The sequence below is a fragment of the Brachyhypopomus gauderio genome, chromosome 15, assembly GCF_052324685.1.
Source record: "Brachyhypopomus gauderio isolate BG-103 chromosome 15, BGAUD_0.2, whole genome shotgun sequence".
In the NCBI taxonomy this organism is placed as follows: Eukaryota; Metazoa; Chordata; class Actinopteri; order Gymnotiformes; family Hypopomidae; genus Brachyhypopomus; species Brachyhypopomus gauderio.
The window spans coordinates 17,168,683-17,190,099 of NC_135225.1; the positions used below are offsets into that span (position 1 = coordinate 17,168,683).

General features: G+C 42.3%; 3 protein-coding genes across 4 annotated transcripts; 2 read left to right on the forward strand and 1 right to left on the reverse strand.

The window, feature by feature from the left end:
* Nucleotides 1-363: 363 nt before the first annotated feature.
* gmfb (glia maturation factor, beta) lies at nt 364-8,025 on the reverse strand. The gene is made up of 7 exons (XM_076974281.1): nt 7,889-8,025; nt 6,648-6,744; nt 6,487-6,536; nt 6,244-6,295; nt 6,076-6,156; nt 4,025-4,098; nt 364-3,493 (listed from the first exon to the last, which is right to left on the reverse strand). The coding sequence occupies exons 1-7, from the start codon at nt 7,889-7,891 to the stop codon at nt 3,422-3,424; spliced, it is 429 nt and encodes a 142-aa protein (XP_076830396.1). The 5' UTR covers nt 7,892-8,025; the 3' UTR covers nt 364-3,421.
* Nucleotides 8,026-9,127: 1,102 nt separating this feature from the next.
* lgals3a (lectin, galactoside binding soluble 3a) lies at nt 9,128-15,156 on the forward strand. Of its 2 annotated transcripts, XM_076974463.1 has the most exons (6): nt 9,128-9,343; nt 9,674-9,691; nt 10,128-10,781; nt 13,312-13,400; nt 13,742-13,898; nt 13,988-15,156. In XM_076974463.1, exons 2-6 carry the CDS (start codon nt 9,677-9,679, stop codon nt 14,141-14,143), a joined length of 1,071 nt encoding a protein of 356 aa, XP_076830578.1. In that variant the 5' UTR covers nt 9,128-9,343; nt 9,674-9,676; the 3' UTR covers nt 14,144-15,156. The 2 variants fall into 2 exon arrangements, with proteins under 2 accessions (XP_076830578.1, XP_076830579.1); XM_076974464.1 differs by lacking the exons at nt 13,312-13,400; nt 13,742-13,898; nt 13,988-15,156 and adding an exon at nt 11,059-12,342 and having other exon boundaries at nt 9,136-9,343.
* A 449-nt stretch (nt 15,157-15,605) lies between these two features.
* Nucleotides 15,606-20,272, forward strand: synj2bp (synaptojanin 2 binding protein). Its single transcript, XM_076974467.1, has 4 exons — nt 15,606-16,055; nt 17,219-17,355; nt 17,620-17,715; nt 18,618-20,272. The coding sequence occupies exons 1-4, from the start codon at nt 15,992-15,994 to the stop codon at nt 18,768-18,770; spliced, it is 450 nt and encodes a 149-aa protein (XP_076830582.1). The 5' UTR covers nt 15,606-15,991; the 3' UTR covers nt 18,771-20,272.
* Nucleotides 20,273-21,417: the final 1,145 nt, after the last annotated feature.

Here is a 21,417-nt window from a genome sequence, read left to right on the forward strand (position 1 = left end):
CCAGTACACAACCCAGCCAACCCAAAATCCTGGAACACTGTTAAAATTACCATGGGGTAGATTAATGTACAAATATTTGTACAGGACTTATATTCATTTACATAAAGTGGTTACAGTATATTTATTATTTTTAGTCTGAACCAGATATTGAAATGTCTGAGTCAAACTGGTCATTGAAATGTCTGAGTACCTGTTAGTTTATAGATTTTCCTCACTTTTCATATTGCAACATAATCTTAAAGAATATTTTAGGCCAGTGTCAGATTAGCAGATGTCAAACTCCTGATTTGATAAACAAATAAATATTCTGTAATAGTAAATCCATCCTCTCTTAAGAGAACCAGTATAAAGAATGTGTCTGGATCTGTGGTGACTGAAGTTTTATTCTGAACAGTGGATAAGATCGTATAAACCATGAAAAATTACAAATATTCAACACTCTTATACTTCACAGGGCAAAATGAAATATTATATATATCACAAACATTAAATGAAAAAAAAACTTAGAAACACTGAAAAATAAAAACACATTTGTTTTAATAAAAATAAAAAGCACACAGTAGTAATATTACCACAAGAACAGTTACGCAGAAGGCAGTGACATCATCACATTGACACCAGAAGCAGGTCTGTACAGAGAAGCCAGTGACACAGATGGGTGGAGTGTTCCTGTCTCATCTCTCTGCCATCTGACAGATTAACTGACCAGCGGCACTGCTCAGTGGTCCATAGCTGTACTCTAAGAAATTGTTAAGAAGTTATTTTAAATATTTCATTCTAAAATACTAACATTCCAAACAGTAGGTAGTTCTGATCAGTTGTTATTGTTATTGTTAAGATTATCCTTATTGGTCCATGGTTTCATATTCCAAAGCAGATGGTTAGGAGTTAATATCAGACCTTTAAGAGAGCTGCTGAATGCAGAATTATTCTCTGTTCTGCAAATGGAACGAGCTGCTTATTATCCCATCAAACAAGGAATGAGTATATTTATATATTATGAATATATTTATATAGCTTTGATGCAGGTACTTCCACTCCATATTAGACTATATGGACTGTATGTCAGTTTAGCAGCATAAAAGTTACTCGAACAGTATGGAAACTTTAGCTGGAATGTATTGACAACTCTGTTATGGGAACACAACAGATTTAGAGTTTCTCCACCTCTGCACGTTCATCCACACACACATGAACAGACCAGGACAGATCCAGATTCTATTTGCTGCAACCAACATCTGACCTCTTGTAAAACAAAGACAGCGCAGCTACTCATGATTCATGTCCTAATTCATGTCTATTGCTAACTACTTAACATGTTAATTCAACTGATCTTAAGCATTTTAATAACATCATCTAACAAAGACAAACATTGTGTGTGCATGTGTGGAGTAAAGCATACTAAAACTTTACTAACTTCAACACATTTCATTCTTTCACTACTGAAGTCTCCCAGTGTGCCTCATTCCAAAACTGGCATTAAACATAAATGAGTCCTGTAAACCTAAGAGTAAAATTAGAGTAAAATTTTCCAGATTTTCCAGAAACCTGTCACAAACGCAATGCTTGCACATCCTACATGAAGTTGGTTGAAATCCAGTGTCCAGTATGTTTTTTTGAATGAAGAATTAAAGCACCATATGAGGAAACAATGAGCATTACAATCCCACAGAGATTTTTACAGGCCTGATTTACCTCAGTTACTGGCCACCTAGAATGAGACTTTATTTTCTTCAGTCTTTCTCTACTCAGCCCTTAAGGACCCCAGAATGATCCCCAGTTTTGTGCCTTTCCAGTACAAAACACACCTGAACTAAGCCAATAAAAACACTCCTGGTGCAGGTGACAACAATTAAATTAATTCAGTAAAGATCAGGATGATGTGAAAAGCAGTCTCACATAGGCTGGTGTGCTGCATTATACATACACACAAAAAAAAAGCAAATTCACTTCACCATCAGCTTACGTGACACTGACAAATGAAAACCAATAAAGGACCAAACACTAGTCACCAACACTGCCAATGCTTCCACTCCTTATCCATGTTTGGTGGAGAACACAACCACTTTCACCCGTTACGATGCTAAAATCAGAACAGTCATAGCGAACTAGGCAGTGCACTTCTATTAACACTTTTATTACTGTTGGATAGACGTGTTAAGAGTTAAGGGCCAAAGTCAGGGTTTTTATTTACAGATGTTAAAATTAATTATTTAAATGCCAATAACTATAAGTTGAGAATTGGCCAGAATAAAACTGGAGCTACCGTTTGTCCTTCCTCATTATGGATGCGTGTGTGTGTGTGTGTGTGTATGTGTGTAAATATGAATGTTACAGTATATAGTATTTTGCAGAAATAAGAGTCAATTTGTCAGTAATGTCAAAGAACTGTGAGGCTGTGACCTGTTTTATTTTGTCACAGCAGAAACAATGTGATACAGGATTTCCCATAAAACAGATCTTTAAGACAGAACAAAATCTCATCCAATCTAGCAGATACACACGCATGCATTCATGCACACACACACACACACACACCCCTAAAGCAGCACTCCTGGGAAGTAAACCACAGTTGTCCCAGACACATTTTGTTCACAGCTCACCAAGGGAACCACTTTGACATTCAGATTCCTCAAATCCAAAAACAGGTCTCTTCAAGCTTGCAAACAGATCTTCAATAGTTGCAAACTCGAGAAGCTGATCTGAACTCTTCCTTGGTTCCACACATACACCCCTTCACATCTCCAACCCAGAATCCCTGCTTCACACTTAGCTATGCAGCCACAGGTTACGAAGCAATCCCAACATCACAATATAAGAACTAGAAAAAGCATCACAAAAAGAACACCACATTCCACTCTGGTGTGAGTCAGGTGACCAGGCAAGGACTTGCATGGTGAAACTCTTAAATGGCAACACCACCAAACCAAATCTCTTAAAAAAAATAATGACCCCTATTCATGACCTTGATATAGTGCACCACCTCCTGATTCTGGCAAGTTGAGATGCAATGTCTCAAGATAAATATCCACTGCACAGAACATTCTAGATCTGCTAAAGGGGAAAGCATTCTATCACACTGGGTGAAAGGGCCTTGAGCTGCCCTTGTGGTTTGCAATGCGGATACACTTTTTCTGGTTGTGATGAAAATTGAAATGCTTACTAAATGCCCTGTTATATACTGAAAGAATTCGTATTCATAGTTGTGTTTCTAGAGCATTGCATTCATGTGGTCTGTGACAATCTGGAGCTGGTTAGCCTAGTACTTGGGTAGAGTCCTCCAAAAATACACACAAATGCGCACGCACACACACACACACACACACTAGTGTTAAATGGACAATGGTTTCATCTCCTCTTGGAGGCGACGTACAACGTCTTGGTCAACGTGTCCAACTCTGGTGGGCTGTTCCAGATGCTCCTAACGAAAGAAGCCCAGTTTCTCCCTCAGCCACTCCTCAGTCAGGTCCTCCGTGTTCCTGATCTCAAAGACCTGCAAGACACAGAAGACACGGGTCCTGCAAGATCTACACATGCAGTCATGGTTTGGTGGTAGGGAACTGGTCTTGTGACCAGAGGGTCATGACTGAGGTGCCCATGAGCAAGGCACCTAACCCCAAACGCTCCCCGGGCACCGGGCTAGGGCTGCCCACCACTCTGGGGATGTATGCACCACAGCCCCCTAGTAATGACTAGTGTGTGTGTGTGTGTGTGTGTGTGTGTGTGTGTGTTCTAACTGCACAGATGGGTAAAAAGCGGAGGACAAATTTCGATTGCGAAAAATCACAATTGACAAAATATGGCACATTTATATGCCTCATTATACAGTTGCTTCTACTTCTACACATGTATCTCTGAATCACAACTGTGTGTGTTCATAGACTAAATGTGTGTGCTTGTGTGTGTGCGCTCATATGTGTTCATGTGGACTTACATGCATGTGCACATAAACTGTGTGTGTTTATCCACGTGTGCACAAACACTAACTGTGTGTGTTCACCCGAGTGTGTTCATATGGACCAACCTTTGTCAATTCCACTGTCTGCACAAGTTTGTTCTTACTCCCAGCATACATCATCTGCTGCTCTGGTTTACACCCTGAGAAACACACTTCAAATCAGAGACACAACTGAGCAGTATGAGGCTTCTTTATGCATTTTTCTGATAAAGTGAGAAATGACAACTGGGTTAAACATGCCTGGGCATGGGCATACACTATATGGACCAAAGTACTGGCACACCTACACATTACGCCTTATGACATCCTATTCTAAATTAGTATGGAGTTGGTTCTCTTTGTGCAGACAGAACAGGATGTTTTTTTTCTGCAACAGTAACTGGATAACTAGTCAGGATGCAGGGACATAAGTATGTAGAGAAATTCAGAGCAATCACCATTGAAAACCTTTTGTACAAAGGTGAATGCAGGAGTAGCTTCAGGAAAGCTACTCCTGCTTCAGGCTTCAGGACCGATAGGCTCAGGTCTGGACTCTCAGAGATGTTCAAACATTGCAAAATACAAGTCCAAATCAAGTCACGAGTCTTTAGCCTAGAGTCTAGAGGCTAAAGACTCGTGACTTGACTTGGACTCCAATCTAAAGGCTCGTGACTTGACTTAGACTCTAAGTTAAGTAACGAGTCTTTAGGTTGGAGTCCAAGTCAAGTCACGAGTCTTTAGGTTGGAGTATAAGTCAAGTCACGAGTCTCTTGGCTAGAGTCCAAGTCAATACCAGCATAAGCTTAGGGATAGGAGATGGAAAATAACAATTTTATATTTTACCTTGTTAGCTCCTACTGTCAGCCGTCCCCCATTATCGGCCCCTTACATTTATTGCGTATTTTCTCTCTCTTAGTTATCGCCATTACCTTTGAGAATAAAAAAGGAAGCTCCCATCTTAAGTTAAGTTGCCATATTGCCAATTGTGATTTTTCACACCAATTAAAATCAGGCACATCGGTGTAATTTTGCGTGCTCAAACCCGTATAGAACGCATCACTCATTTTCGTTCCACGACGGTTATTTGTCTCAGTGTAAACCGATCTGGTGGCGATATTCGGGGACGAACGTCTGTTCTCGCGATACTAGTGTCTAAACAAAAATATTACATAAACAAAAATAAAAAAGGTCAAGTCACATGAGTCTTGGACATTAATTTACACACGTATCACTCAAGTAAAACAACAATTGTGGCAAGTAAAATATGTTATAATTTATTTACATCTTATTTGTTTATAAGTAGCTACTCCGCTAATTGGGGTTACTACGCTAGCTGTGATGACGTCACAGTGTTTCAGTGTCTTTAATGCGTTTCCCACATTCTTTACACGTTGCATCCTTCAGTTTTGTCCAAGGATTTAAACTCCATATAGCCAAAGGTTCCTCATATGGTATTCCAGCCGTAATCAAGGCAACCCCCGTTTGTTTTGATGCCTGTCTCCGGTTTCTCCGGTTTTTTGTGATAAGTCAAGAGGAAAAGGGCTGCGTCTCCAGTCACCGAAACAAAAGTGAGAAATAATGGCAACATAAACACTCAAAGGGTTATACTTTTTTCATAACCCGCACACAGCGCCAGGATAACGGACTGAGATATTTTAGACGAGTCCGAGCTGAGTTGAGAGTCATTAAGGACGAGTTTCAAGTCACGTCTGAAGTCTTTTTGTAGGCGACTTAAATGCGACGTCGACTCCAGTTGCTCACTCGAGTGCCCATCTCCAGACCTGAGCCAAACACCTGAACATCAATGGAGCGACCTAAAATGGCTGCTCTCTACTGCCCCCTTTCTAACTGAGCTTGAACGATTCTGCCAAGAGGAATTAATAATATTTCCATCAGGAAAACGTGCCCAGACTGTAGTGTCATTCCCAAGAAGACTCAAGGCTGTCATTGCTTGAATACTTATGTGAATCAGAACTTTCAGTTTTAGTTTAAATAAATGTACAAAACATTATAAAAATCTGCTTTGTGATTGTGTAGTACATTGATTGATGAAATGTAAGAGTCTGAAACATAACATGAAAAACTAAAAAGAGATATAGTGTGTGTATTTGTTTGATCATGTTGGGTGTTTTTTTTACCGGCTGGACTGGAGAAGATAAAGCACAGGGGATAAGACACTCTGCCATCATCATGTTGGTATTTATAACTGTACACTACAAATGTGTTTCAAGTTAAGGAAACTAAGCAGGTATTCCAAAATACTGATATAGTTGTTGGTCTATGTGTGAATGAGTTTTTTAAAGGATATCTAGGCTGTCTTTCAGGCAGTTCATCCTTCAGGTCATCAGGTGAAATGTCCTACAAGTGGAAAATTACAAAAGGAGTTCCTGTCAACGTTACTCAACATTTGACTGGCTTGCATGTCAGCATGTCATCTACATTGTCAACGGCATGTTAATTGTTCTGCCTTCCTGAGAGTGCTACGCAGCTCTGTCCGTCTCCCCAGGTGGGCAGAACCTATCGGTTTCCGTCAGGATGACCCAACTCACCTCGTGTTCCTCGTCCAAGATGACCAGCTGCTTTTCTTTGTCAATCTTCACTGGAACACAACAGAGGAACAATTACTACAGCTTTTCCGTAATGCCACAGAGACTACAGGACACACACACACACACACACACACACACACACACAGAGCACTGTAACTCACTGATGATTGCAGCATTGTTAGTTTCCTTCCTAAAACGAAACTCTCTGAGTTTCTTCACCAAGTCTCCATCCACCTCACACACTACTAAGGACTCACTCTGGAAAAAGAAATATGCATGTTTGTATACATATGTACCTGTACATACACATATACATCACTCACATAGGTCACCTTATATCTCCAATATTGTGGATGATACTAATAAAGGAAGAAATACTGTGCATTACTGGTAACAGATCACAGATAAGCCATTTGTAATACACTCGACATTAACATTTCCACTCATTTTGAAAGTCATGCATTGGGAAGAGCAGCCAGATATATTACAGTGGGTTGATGAGCTATTCCCTCAGCTGGCACTAATGTGTGTTAATATTAACTGCTGTGAGTCCAATCCACACTGAAGTTGGTAAGAGCCCATGAGGGCGGGGTTTAGTTTGAACAAGAGACCAAATGTGTAATGCACACGAAAAGCAAATACCCACATCAACTACAGCTGCTAGTCTACATTTCATAAAACTGTATGTACAGGCACACAGATAATATTCTCGCATGGTGCGCTGGTCCATTCTATTAACATGATCTGACAATATCAACAAGGGTAATTTGCTTTTTGGTTGATTTTGAAATGTTATGCCGCTTGTATGCTGCGGGCTGGAATGCAGAGATTGTCCCGTTTCCTTTGTCTGGTTGTCGGTTCACAGGCCACTAAGATATTACACAAAAACCCTAAGTACTAACCTGGATCCGCCTAGACGTCAGTTAGGAACTACACACACACAAAGGCGAAAGGACGTGTGTATATGTCCACAATTCCCTGATACTCGCTAGCAAAGTACAACAGGAAATATGAATTCCTGCGGAGGCGACACTACAGCTTGAAGAACAGCAACCCACCATAATGATATAAATATCTCACATCAACTGCAAACACAAAATAATGGCATTTTCATGTTAAAGTGCGCCACTACATGTTGGAGTAGTGAGGGTAAGTTTGCACTGGGCTGCAGCAGCGCGTGCCCACTCCACGCAATGACATGTTCCAGCACATCACAACGAACTGGGTGGAACTGCATATTTAGTCTGCGCGACAGCGATCGGAATACAGGGAAGCAACACTTTTAGACAGACTATAATGGCAACCGACCAACATCAACAACATTATTTAGATACTTCAGATACATCACAGTATTTGAGCGCAGACTTTGTAGTTATTTTAATTCGCCTCAATATCTACTTACCATTTTCCTTGGAGCGCAGACTCAGATTGCACGAGCTAAACAGTACAATGTTTTTTTTTTCTTTCCAGTCTCGTGACTCGTCCGACCAATCACAAAGCTCGTTCTGTTACAGAACTCGATACCACTTCTGATTTTGGATCAGTTTCTTCAATCGTTTGTGAATTCCGACATGTTCAGATTTAGTAAAAATAAACTGATCCTAGACCAGCTACGGGAACATCCGCACGATATGCAGAGAACGGGGCATATTATTGGATAACTCAACCCGATGTTCGTCGTGTTCACAGACAATGGAAAGTAAAATTGAGTGCAGCATTCTCCTATCCAGCGTGAGGACAGGGGAATAAGAGGATTATAAGAAGGAAACCAGGAAATAAATATCGTTGTTTTTATTATAGTATTAAAATGTACACATCTACAGAAACAGAATTAATCACACAATTCAATTATAACATAATTATGTAGCACATTCGCTGAAAAGAAAACGTCTAAAAACAAAGTGCCGATTTTTTGTTGACTGACAAATTAAACTAATTTAGATTTAGGCCCATTATTATATGACGAATCTTGCTTCTTTTTTATATTACCACAATGTAACACAAAAACTCGAAGCTTCTTACTCGAGTTGTCACGTCATTTTGACCTTTGACAAGCCAGAAATCCAAGCTTTTCTATTAATAACTGTCGTTCATCTCCTACAACCTACAGATTAACCTTTGAAATTACTTGATTACTTTGAAATGTTCAGTGAAATTATTAATGAATAACTTCCCCAATTGTACAGCAATTTGTAATAGAAACGTGCTGCTGTTCTGGAATTCAGAAGATTTAAGAGACTAGTCTATATTTATAAGTATTTCCATTACTACGCTTATGTTAATACTTTGTAATAGTCTTCCGTGTTCCAAGATAGCGTGTCCTTTTAAGAACTTGGCCTACATTAGGCCTTTCTGTTACCAAATATATATATATATGCACACAAATACTAAAGTTAATTTGAATTCGGTACGGAATTTAATTGAACTGACTTAATTATGACAGTACAAGTGTGTGTTTACGTGTGAATAGGTTGTAATCAGTTCCATTTGTTTGGAGTTCACGGGTGTCCACTAACTTTCCACCAAGCACAGTCATGCGCACATGACTCTTGCCCTTTAAGACGCGCCCTTTAAGACACGCCCCCTCTGTGGACCTGCGCGAGAATATCTGATTTATAAATCGTTTGAGCGTCACTATGGTTTCTAAAGCCATTCTTTGTACTAGCATATGATTTATAATTCTGTGTTTAGACATGGCGTTGAAACCACTCCATATTCTAGTCGTAACCTCACTTCCTCCTGTGTAGAGTTCAGAATTTTTAGTTTCAGGAGGTAACTGTGCGTATATTTCAAAGGGGTTACAGTAACTAATAGGCTGACTGGCTTGATCCTGACCGAAGGCCCTGTTTCAAACGAGGTATAAATATCGCAGACAGATTTGTTGTATATTACTTATGTTATTCGATTAATTCTCGGCTGCTAAATAGTTATATTGTTGAATCTTATATCTATATTAGCTCTAGAGATGTGTTTTTACCTGATTGTCTAGCCCTCCATTAAGCGTTGACAGTTTAAATTATTTTTGATTTGTCACTTGCATAAATACAGACAGACTAGCTAGCTAAATATAGCGTATGTTTTTTCACATTCTGAAGGGCCGCTTAACAAGACTTTCATTTTGTATTTGAAGTGGCTATATATCTTTAACATTAGCTTTGCTAATTATTTCTTTGCTTCTTATCCACAGGCCATGGCAGAATTTTCGGTGAGTTAAAATGTCGTTCTTGATGAGACTGTAGACTAGTACTAAAATAAATGTTTCTGTTACTGTATTTCTTATTTAGTCAGCGTAGTGTATAATGAAAAAGAGACAACAACAAAGACGTTCACACGTTCTGTTTTTAAAAATGCCTCGACAGAGAGTGATATTGACATAATGGTTGAAAATGTATACATAATAGGCATGTCTAAAGTTAAGAACTTTCCGTGTGGGTTTGGGTGGGTGGTTCTGTATGTATAAGAGTTCATGCCCGCGCGCACGCGCGCGTGTGTGTTATGTAGGACTCAAGTATTGAATAAGTATGAACAAATCATTCACAAGCAACCACAACATTTTTGTGTCTCTGACCATGCTCTGATTTTGTGTTTGTTGTATAACAGCAGTGAACCAGTATGTCTGTGTACTACTTTTTCTTCCTAAGCTTGCCGATGCAATCTTGGACGATGCCCCGAGTCAGCCGTCCTCGAACAGAAACAGCAACACGTCTGTGGCCTATAACGGGTCTCCCCATCCTACTAATCCTGGCTGGCCTGGTGCAGCTCCAGGTGGCCCCAGCTTCCCACCCTCAGGAGGCCCTGCTCAGCCTTCAGCCCCCGGTGGTTTCCCCCATTCTGGCCCTGGTGCACCGGGGTCCTTCCCCCATGGGCCCGGCGCTCCAGGCCACTATCCCAATGCCCCCTCAGCCCCGGCTGGATACCCCCCTGGCTCTGGGATGCCTCCACAGTTCCCCTCAAACCCAGGGCAGTTTCCTCCAGGTGGGGCACCCATGCCATATTCTGGTGGCCAGTTCCCCTCCACGCCTGGGGCTCCACAGGGACCGTACCCCAACGCTCCCTACCCAGCAGGACCGCCAGGACCACCCACCTCTGGCATGTACGGGCCTGGAGGCCCGCCAGCCTTTCCCCCAGCACCAGTCCCTGGGCACGGCTTTGCTGGAGGAGCGTTCCCCCCTGTACCTCCTGGGTCTTGGGGAGTGCCTGGAGGGGGATTCCCTCCACATTCTGGCCCTCCAGGGGGTTTCGGCCCTGGACCCATGGGACCGTACGGAGGCCCTGGTGCTCCTGGGGGCACCATGGTGAGTACTGCTATACATGAGGGTGTTCTTTTATCAGTTGTGGGGTGTAACCACGCTGTGGCTTTCAGTGAGGCTCCTGGCTCTAGCTTGGTGGTGTAGTGGGGCTTCTTACGCTGGTCTGGTGGTGTCGGTATAGTGCTGTATCTGGTTGGCTGCGGGCAAGTGCAGGTTTTTGGGCATTGTTCAAACTGGTTACAGTCATATACTGTGGGCTCGCTGTCTTGATGGCCGAGATTCAAGGCGTGCAGAAGTGAAAACTCCTGTTCTTGTCTTCCAGCCTGGACAAAGACCTCCGTATTTTTGAGTGCAGTGAACAGCGCAGATTTTCACAGAATGGAGAACACTGCAGCCTTCGCCTTGAAATGCCCTCTCACTGAAGCCCTACAACACACACACATGCCTTTGCTTTCACAGCCGCCCCTGGGCACTGCTCTGATGTAGGCTGCACAGGTAGAACATAGACAAAACAATAAACCTCCATTTATTTGTTGTTGCAAAAATAATTATTATTTTAATATCAACACAAAGACTCGGCTAGCTGATATAGTTTTATTGCACTTTTTGCATCATCATTTAATAAACCTTTTTGTAACACTTGGTGTTTAATACAGAAGAAGTAGGTGAAGATGAAGTCCATTTCTGTGGTCAATTATATAGGCCTGATTTCTTATCCTAAGTGCCTTGTATAAAACCTGGATGCTGTCAGGGGGTTGTGAAATATTTACAACACCAAATCTGACAGGTCATGTTGCATTATGTGGAGAAGAAATGCCAAGCAATCTAATGTGACTGCAGTATGAGTGTTGTGATCGAACACTTGTGTCTGGAGTAAGTGTAGAAGCTGAGGAGATGAGGTTCACAAACAACATGTTTCATTGTACTCAATTTCCACACATCCTCTGTATGGTAAATCAGAAGGAAGTCTGATTATATATATATATATATATATATATATATATATATATATATATATATATATGCACCTGCTGCATGTGATGACTGGGTTCCTTTTTGCTGTAGGGTGTGAGGGATTTTTCAGTATTCTATATGTAGTAATGTCTGCTATCATGGGTATGGTTTATGTCTTCTAATTGAGTAAGGTAGGAGGTGTATGAAGAATGTGTGTAATTTAATGATACAGAACTATGAATATACAGAATTATAAAAATATCAATTTATCCCATGTATTTCCATTGTTTTGTAGTAGGCCCAATGTATGCCATGTATTATTAATAGTAGAAGTTATTTTTTGGTGTATGTTAAAACTGTAAAGATATTTTAGACTTTTATTTGTACAGGACTAGTGGATTATGATTCCTGTAGTCCAGTTTCTGTTTGGGGGTTTTCTTTGTACGTGTATGTGAGTGAGAGTGTGTGGAATGGAGGTGGTGAGTCACTGGGTGAAGTTTGGAATTGGGGCGGGGCTTTGGGTTATACAGCCTGATTCCACACAGTGTTGTCATGGTTATGTTGTTTTTTAAACCAGGGTGTTGTCATATCAATGTGACTGTTTTCCACTCATGGATTCCAGTTATGGAGAATTACAATCTTAGAAAAAAGTCTTTTTCTGTGTGTGTATCATTGATGTGAATGGTGAATGATCCAGTTACATACTGCGATTATTGGTGTTGTTTCTGTAAAACTAGCAAATTCAAGTACTAATAAAATTATTATTAATAAGTAATAATTCAATTTTTAGCAAGATTGAACAAAACAAACAAAACACTACCCATTGATCATGATTTTGATTAAGAATACTCCTCTAACTTTGGGCCAGTTAACTAATTCAGGACATCTGTATTACATCTGTGCCACTAGCAGCTGATGGCAGGGTTATACTAAATAAATAAAGCAAGAGTTATTTGTAACAAATTGTGTTGTGCTAACAGCCAACACGGTGCCTCCATGCCACTTCAGAAGCAGACTGGTCATAATTATGTATTAATTATGTAATTATATGTATAATCATATGTATTAATGATGTAATTATTTATTTATATATATATATATATATATATATATATATATAATCACAAAAACAGCCTTCATAAGTTAGTGAATCCCCTCAGCCTCCCAGCATGCAGCTCTCCAGAGGGGAAAACTGGCCACTCCTTCAACAATCACCCAGCACAGGTTTACGAGACACATACAGAAAAGAAAAGGTGATGTTAGAAAGCAGACCAAATGAGAAGCTCTAGGGACCTGACGAGCTACAGGACAGACTGGAGGTATACGATGTGTGGACTCGTAGCTATGTGGGGGGAGCAGCCAACCTAGGGGGTATATTTTATGGTAGCTAATTTTATGCGGTCTTCTGTCTTCATTTTTCTTTTTACATAAAAGATTTTTTTTTAATATTCAAAAACTTTTGTAGTGACAGTGGCAGTGGACAACTCCACCCTCATACACACGTTTACTGACAAACAGCTCTGCCCATAAACCTCATGGGCTTGCGTGTGGTGGTGTTTCACTGGCCTCAGTGGTAGGATGAAGCAGTACACTAAATGATTGTGTCCTGTGTGTGTTTCAGCCAGTGCCTTATGACCTGCCCCTCCATGCAGGATTAGTGCCCAGACTCCTCATCACTATAGTTGGAGAGCCTGTTCTGGGAGGTGAAAGGTAACATACCTGCACTCACACGAGCAAACATGCACGCACCTGCTGTGTAGTCTTGTGAAGATCTTGCAGCTCACTCTTGATTTGTTTGGGGGGAGTGTAAATTCAGCCAACTAGGCCCCATATCTTTTTAAAGGTTAGGGTTGTAAAAGTATGATGAAGAAGTAGACTTAACCTTCTTTGTACACCACAAGTCTCACATACCTGCATGTTCTCCTGTGTATGTGAGACACTCATCAACAACATGCTCTATCATTGGCTGCCCTGCTACCCCATCACAGCTCCACCTCTCAGGGTGACGTCCTCTTAACACCTCCCTCTTGGACTCTTCTCTCGTCTTTCAGGTTCCATGTGGACTTTGTGAAAGGCTCTGACGTGGTGTTCCACTTCAACCCTCGCTTCACCGAGCAGACCGTTGTTAGGAACTCCAACCTGGGCGGCTACTGGGGGCCAGAGGAGAGAGACGGTGGCTTCCCTTTTGTGCCAGGGAGGCAGTTTGAGGTACAAAACCACTGCTCTCTGAAGGCATGGTGAATCTGTGTGTGTTGTGTGTGTTCTGACGGGTCTCTCTTTGACCGACAACCCCCCAGCTGAAGATTCTGGTGGAGACGGACATGTTTAAGGTGGCGGTGGACGGAGTGCACCTGCTGGAGTTCGAGCACCGGGTGGGGGGGATGGAGGAGGTGACGTTGCTGCGAGTTGTAGGGGACGTCACTCTCTACAGTGTGGCCCCCACCATGATCTAACACACGCTCACATGTCGGTATCCACACGAGGGTAGACGCTCATGCCCAGTAACCTTCGCTGACAGGTGGATTGGGCAACTGATGTGAAATGAAGCCGTTAACTCGCACAACCCCCCCAGGCCAGACACACACACACACACACGCACATACACGCACACACACCCCATCCCACAGCCTTCCAAAAATGCATTTGGTGTTCCATCTTTTTGCAGACAGCTGGAGAGGTTATTTCCATGCATGTTTGACTCACATCAAGAACCGATTAGACACTTGTAAATAATGTTGAGTTATTATGGGATGTTCTCTCTGTGTGAATCCATCCTGCCTCTCAGCAGACCACTCTGAATTTTACTAAGCTAAACGTATGGAGCCCTGTCGTCTTGAGCCATACTGTGACACTTTAGTGAACTGATCAGCATGTCAGTGCTAATCATGCTAGTGTCTGACTGAACCGACGAACTACGGCATCACGGCTCAGAACAATTTTATCTATCTGTGTGAGATTGGACTGCTAACATAAATAAAAGAGACCGTGGCTGAAGGCTTCCCCTGGGTGTCAAACACCTGTGGAGTGGCCAGAGTTTTTGTCCTGAACTCTGTGGGTCCCCATTTCAAGCTTTCTAGGCACAAATATTTAGCATGCATACTAAAATGTATTTAAGAACATATTGGAATTGTCCGCTACATAGTATATAATTACTACTTTACCAACAAAGTTAGTGATGTGGGTTTAAATGTTTTGATCCAAAGCACGACACAACAGATACACTATGCTGGAAATGTCATATCTTTGACCCACTGTGTGAAATCACATTTTTGATTTCTAGATCTCTGAGACTGAGGTAGCTCTGTCAGAGCCTGTTATGAAGTGTCATAAGGTGAAATCTTTTTATGGAATAAATATATATATTCCTCTGTAATAATATGTCAGCTAATGTTAAATATTTAAATTCTTGCCAAAGACACTGCAGTAGGATTTACTGAGAGTTTGGAGTAAAATATTTAACACCCTTTTTGAAATTGTGTAGTCTGATTTGTGATGTACAGGTACTGATATTTTTAGATAGAAGTCTAAATAGGTCCATTATATTCCTCGACCACTTACTTTGGTAGGTCAATTAAATGAATTCATAAATATCTTAAGAGCACAGCAAGAAAAACTTAAAGCTTTTATAGAAATAGATTTAAACAGAATTTTGGGAGGGATTTTCACAAGAAATATTTGCCTGTAAACTATTTTTTGAACTTATGTCACATCTAAATTAACAGTTAAAGTTGAAATATACGTACGTTTTATTTACTTATTTATTTGTTTTTTTAATTTCTTTTTCACCCTTTTTTGTATTCGACGGTTTTGAGATGTTGGACCTTCACTTCTATCTGTGTGAATGACTTATTTAACTTGAAGAACCTCGTAATGCGAAGCCTAATACTGAACTGCTTCTTTTACCAGTCCCACAACGTAGGAGGACTTGATGAAAACACTTTTCGCTAAGCCTTCAGTTGTTTTCTTCAGGAAAACAATAATGGATGCCTTTTGTCTCAAGTTTTTTAATATGATTCTCGGGTCTGTTGGCTCGGACCTAAGCCACATCTTTTGTAAACGATATTAATGTTTGCACCTGTTTTAAGACAGCAGTTTGATTTATGTTTGCGTTTTCCGCCATGTTGTGTAAAGTAAGGTTAGCAGTGGCTCTAGCGGCTCTTCTGCGGTGCTTCAGTCTGATGTCCACTAGAGGGCAGCAAACCCACTTTATCCAGCAGTATTTGAGAGGAGCAGGAGGTGTATGAGTTCACCTTCACATTGATATCTCCTGTCACTTCAATAAACCTTTTGCATAAGACATCATGAACGGGTCTGCACATACAACATCAACAGCGTTAGATATTCATCTGAAAAGAGGACCAGCGGGTAAGTAAGTTTCCTTCTAACCGGAGTAAAACAAGGTAAATGCATTCCCGTCTAGCTAGGTTAGCGATAGCAAGAAACTTATGTCAGCTAGCTACATTAGTAAATTTACTATATGCACTAGAGTTTTCGGGAAGATACGAAAAATATTTTATAGCTTAGTTAGCTGGCTGCGTATAGTTTTGTATAATCTTGTTCTTCTTTAGTGGCCTTGGTGATGTATTTAGGCCGTTGCTGCATTTGGCCAGATTTAATAAAGTTAATGAGCTAACTGTGTTGTGCTAGCCTGTGGTGTAGTCGCAAGGTTAGCGAGCTACAGATAACGACCCGCCGCAGAAAACTCACTGATCTGACTTAATAGTTAATATATAATACGTACTAAGCATTTTAGTTGAGTTATGGTGATATTGTGATAATTCAGACCTGGAAAGGAAACCCTGTTAGATAAGGTTCCAATAGTTTTAGCACAGATTTAATAAACTGGCAAAAAACTGCCTGGGACTCGTGGTGAACTTGGCTGGGTTAGCTCGCAGAAATGAACTGCTAAGATATTAAACCTAACGGGGTCGTATTCTCGTATCACACTCTTAATTATCGAGTGTTTATAACCAGATTTGTAAGTGTGGGTAATCTGCTGTCATATGGTCTCACTCTTGAACGATAAGAAAGCGAAAGTGCGTGAGGGCAGACACGGGACCTTCATGAGCCCAGTGTAGGCCTCTCTCCTCACTGCATTGCACACGTATCTGAAGGATACCGCAGAGGTATTAAAATATGTCAAATGTTTTTGTGCTTTGGCCTTTCCGACATGTGCCTGAGGGTGTATAATGTGTTTGAGGTTTTGCAGGTCGCACATGTAAGGCACAAAATACATTAGTGGGCGTGTGTCTATTCTAGTTATATGTTTCTGTTATATATTTCTGTATAATCTCTTTCTGTTGATTCCTTTTAATATCGCCAATATGTTCAAGTGTGTATTCTAAAAACAAAACATGGATGATGTGATTCGTAAGAGGTTTAAACAAGGTGGTTCGTTATGAAAATTGTGTACTATTTCACCTTCTTCTTGTGTACTTCAATCCTCAGACCCTGTAACCTATCAACCTGAGCATTGATATCCTCTTAGAGAGTTGAAGTGATTGTGTTGACCTTGTTCTTTGTCGCAGGGCTAGGCTTTAATATTGTGGGAGGCGTTGATCAGCAGTATGTGATGAATGACAGCGGCATCTATGTGGCCAAGATCAAAGAGAACGGTGCAGCAGCTCAGGATGGACAACTGCAGGAGGGCGACAAGATCCTTGCGGTACCTGCAGCTCTCACTACTCACCCTTACCCTGTATCACTCCAACACTACTCACTCTTACCCTGTATCACTCCAACACTACTCACTCTTACCCTGTATCACTCTAACACTATTGCTCAGTGCTCTACATCACACTTCATTGCTAGCTAAACTGCAGCCTAGTAAATGTACTCTTGAATTGCAGGCAGACCTTTCTGCTTTGTGGACTTGTCTCACTCCTGCTGTACGAGTCTGGTTAACAGGAGTTGTGTTGATGTTTGTTAGATAAATGGCCATGAGCTGGAGAACCTGTCTCACACCGCAGCGGTGGATCTGTTCCGCTCAGCAGGAGAAGACGTCCACCTGCGTGTGCTAAAGAGGGTGACTGCCCTCCTCTACATGCCCAACCTTTACCCCGCCTCTCTCCTGCATGCCCAACCTTTACCCCGCCTCTCTCCTGCATGCCCAACCTTTACCCCGCCTCTCTCCTGCATGCCCAACCTTTACCCCGCCTCTCTCCTGCATGCCCAACCTTTACCCCGCCTCTCTCCTGCATGCCCAACCTTTACCCCGCCTCTCTCCTACATGCCCAACCTTTACCCCGCCTCTCTCCTGCATGCCCAACCTTTACCCCGCCTCTCTCCTGCATGCCCAACCTTTACCCCGCCTCTCTCCTGCATGCCCAACCTTTACCTCGCCTCTCTCCTGCATGCCCAACCTTTACCCCGCCTCTCTCCTGCATGCCCAACCTTCACCCCGCCTCTCTCCTACATGCCCAACCTTTACCCTGCCTCTCTCCTGCATGCCCAACCTTTACCCCGCCTCTCTCCTGCATGCCCAACCTTTACCCCGCCTCTCTCCTGCATGCCCAACCCGTTACCCCGCCTCTCTCCTGCATGCCCAACCTTTACCCCGCCTCTCTCCTACATGCCCAACCTTTACCCCGCCTCTCTCCTACATGCCCAAACTTTACCCCGCCTCTCTCCTGCATGCCCAACCTTTACCCCGCCTCTCTCCTGCATGCCCAACCTTTACCCCGCCTCTCTCCTGCATGCCCAACCTTTACCCCGCCTCTCTCCTGCATGCCCAACCCGTTACCCCGCCTCTCTCCTGCATGCCCAACCCGTTACCCCGCCTCTCTCCTGCATGCCCAACCCGTTACCCCGCCTCTCTCCTGCATGCCCGACCCGTTGCCGAGACCCTCATTCTTACATTACTATCCATACTACATTAAAGCTTGAACTAGTGGGAATATTTAGGGCCTGTGTGTGTGTTTTCTGCAGCCCCCACTGTCTGCAAATGGTCCTGCCAGCTCGCGTCCCGACGGAGAATCATCCTCACCTTTCATGACCAATGCAGTCATTACCGTAGCGTTGGTGGCAGGATTAGCGTTCATACTGTACAAAGGACTTGGGGCGTACAGGCGGCGATTTTAGCCCCTCCCTGAAGCACATGTTTTAAAGATGAACAACTTGAACTGTTTTTGCTGAGGGCCAAAAATAGCAGAGGAAAATACAATGGAAACAAACTAAAAGAATGGTTTCCTAAACATGAAATTAATACAATAATAACAGCAGTTAAGTAAATATTGAGCAATAGTCATAGATGCATAACCAAAGCTCTGAAGTGGTAACCGTGGAGCTGCTGTTTGAGAGGGACAGTTCAGCTGGACAAGATCCACAGACCAAGACCTGCAGAAAGGCAGAGATGCTCCAGGCAGGGGTGCCACCCCGGGACACCATCCGGCCCCGGCCCCCACCTCTCCATCCAGCCTACGGAGCCCCTGGAGGTCCTCCCAGCTCTGAGCAGGGCCTTGCTCTTGATCCTCGGCACGTTGCTAGCCAAATGGTGAACCTATTGGCCTTGTTGCTGGTTTGCTTAAGCCAATCGTTCTTGCTGAGTTAGTGGCCCGTCGGTGAGCTGGCCAGTGTGGTAGAAGCACTGGTTCTGTACAGGTGCGTGCACGTGTCTTCATTCCCTTCCAGGTCAAACTACTCTCACTGGCTGAACCGAACTCTGAGGTTGGAAATGTTGATGTGTGTATTCCATGTGTTGTTGTTTAATGGTCCTGTTGGAAAGAAAGTGTATCTGTCATCTTCGTTCTATTTGATGCAGTTTAGCCTTTCACCGAGCAGGGGGAGGGGGTTGGAAATGGGGGCCAGGGGATGGACGTGTTCTTGGATTGTTTGTGTCAGACACTTGCTAACGTGTCTTAGCCAAGTCAGACGTATTTAGTTACGTTTTGTTGAAGGGTGCCTTTATAGCAAGAGAAAATACTGGGAGAGATAAATGAAGGGACTGTTTGCACAGATCTTCTCCCTAACTTGTAAAGGGAACTGGTGTAATTGTACTTGACATGCATTCGTGGTTATTTTATTGTAACTACTATGACTCGGTACTGCACCGTGGTCTCTTAAGTGTGCAGGTACAGGAAGGTGGGGGAGGGGGTGCGAGGTGTTCTGTTCTAAAAAACCTCGGTGTGACCGAAATGCACTTCCCTCTAATGGAATAAATGTGCGGGATTTTTTTTGTTTGTTTTGTTTTTAAATAAATAAGTTGTTACAATTTGTATGTTGCAACTTTGCCATGTAATTCTGTCTGTAGAACAACGTTGTCTGTTCTTTTTCGACGTGTTTAGGTCAGTGTTGGTCAGCACTGGTGCCCACAGAAAAGTCGAATGTGATTGTGTACAAGTGACACACTCCCTGTCCTGGACCCCCTTTTGGCCAGTTTGTGTAGTTCCTCTCCTCTCTGCGGTCTCCTGAAGAGAAACATGTTTAAATACAACCTGTAATACCACTCTCGCCACATCTCCATGTCTGTTTCATTTGTGAAACTTAAATGGACGAGTTTGGAATTTAGTTTGGTATTAGAGTACATTTGTGAAAATGCACTGTGATTTTGACCTTGTAAATAAATCCTGTTGGTTGAGGCCTTACCACGAGTCTGTACTATCAGGTACCAGCCGGTTACCAAGAAATAAGATAAATCCTTTATAATTTTATATATAAAATCTTTTATATCCTTTAAATTCCTCCTCCTGAGGACTGATGGGTTTTGAAGAGATGTGTACCAAGGTGTGTTGGACTGTTGGTATTTTCATTAGCATGTTGGTGTGACTTCATTTTGTACAATTGTAACAGACATCCAAATTGTGTATTTTCTTTACTTTTATGTCAGTGTTACAGTTTTCAACATTCTCCAGCATGGAGATCCTCTGTATCATACGCAGCACGACACAAGGCCAGATTTTAGCAAAGCAGTGCAGAGCGACTCAAATTGCGTTTCATGTTTCAGGGTTGTTGTATGTCAACTGTACGTCTCCCAGGTCCTACTGCCCCCTTCATCTGGGGATAGTGAATTCAGAGACACACAATGGTACGGTTGAATTTGGGGGTAGACCTCGCCCCCAACTTTCCTAAGGACACCCATGACATCAACCAGCTTGTTCCCAGAACACAAACACACTGGCCCATAACCTTGGGATAAGCTCCATCCACTGCGGGGTTGGATAACATTTTAATTCAAGTTCAGTTCTACAGAACACTAGACTTAGTGAGGCAGACGTTGAGTGAAATTATCACAAGTGAACTGTGCACCTTTACGTAATAAGAGCAGTTAATCATAATCTGGCAGTAAACTCTGATCCTTAGTTTGTCCAGAGCTTGGATTTGCACTGCTATCTTGCTGGTATCGAGTGGAGCTGATCCCTGTGCAAAAAACAGACTCACAGATGCCATCTAGTGACACAGTGCACAACCTGGACAAAATCAATAAGTGCCATTGTTTTTCACACTTCTGTGCCTATAGCTGAATACCTATTATATCACACTCCATTAGATTTCAGAACCAGACTGAGTACTTCCTAGACACCACAACAACAGCTGGACCTCAGTCTGTAATTCTCATATCTGTGTCACCCTCTTCTTTATCACTTCACCTCTGGGAGAGCAGAGTGCTATCTGTTTTTGAGAGACAGAAGGCAAGACAAGTAAATGGATCTGTGTATGTATTCCGGCGAGTGTTAGAGAAATCAATAGTGCAAATGTGCTCTAAATATTGCAGGGGGTGAATGCAAAGAAG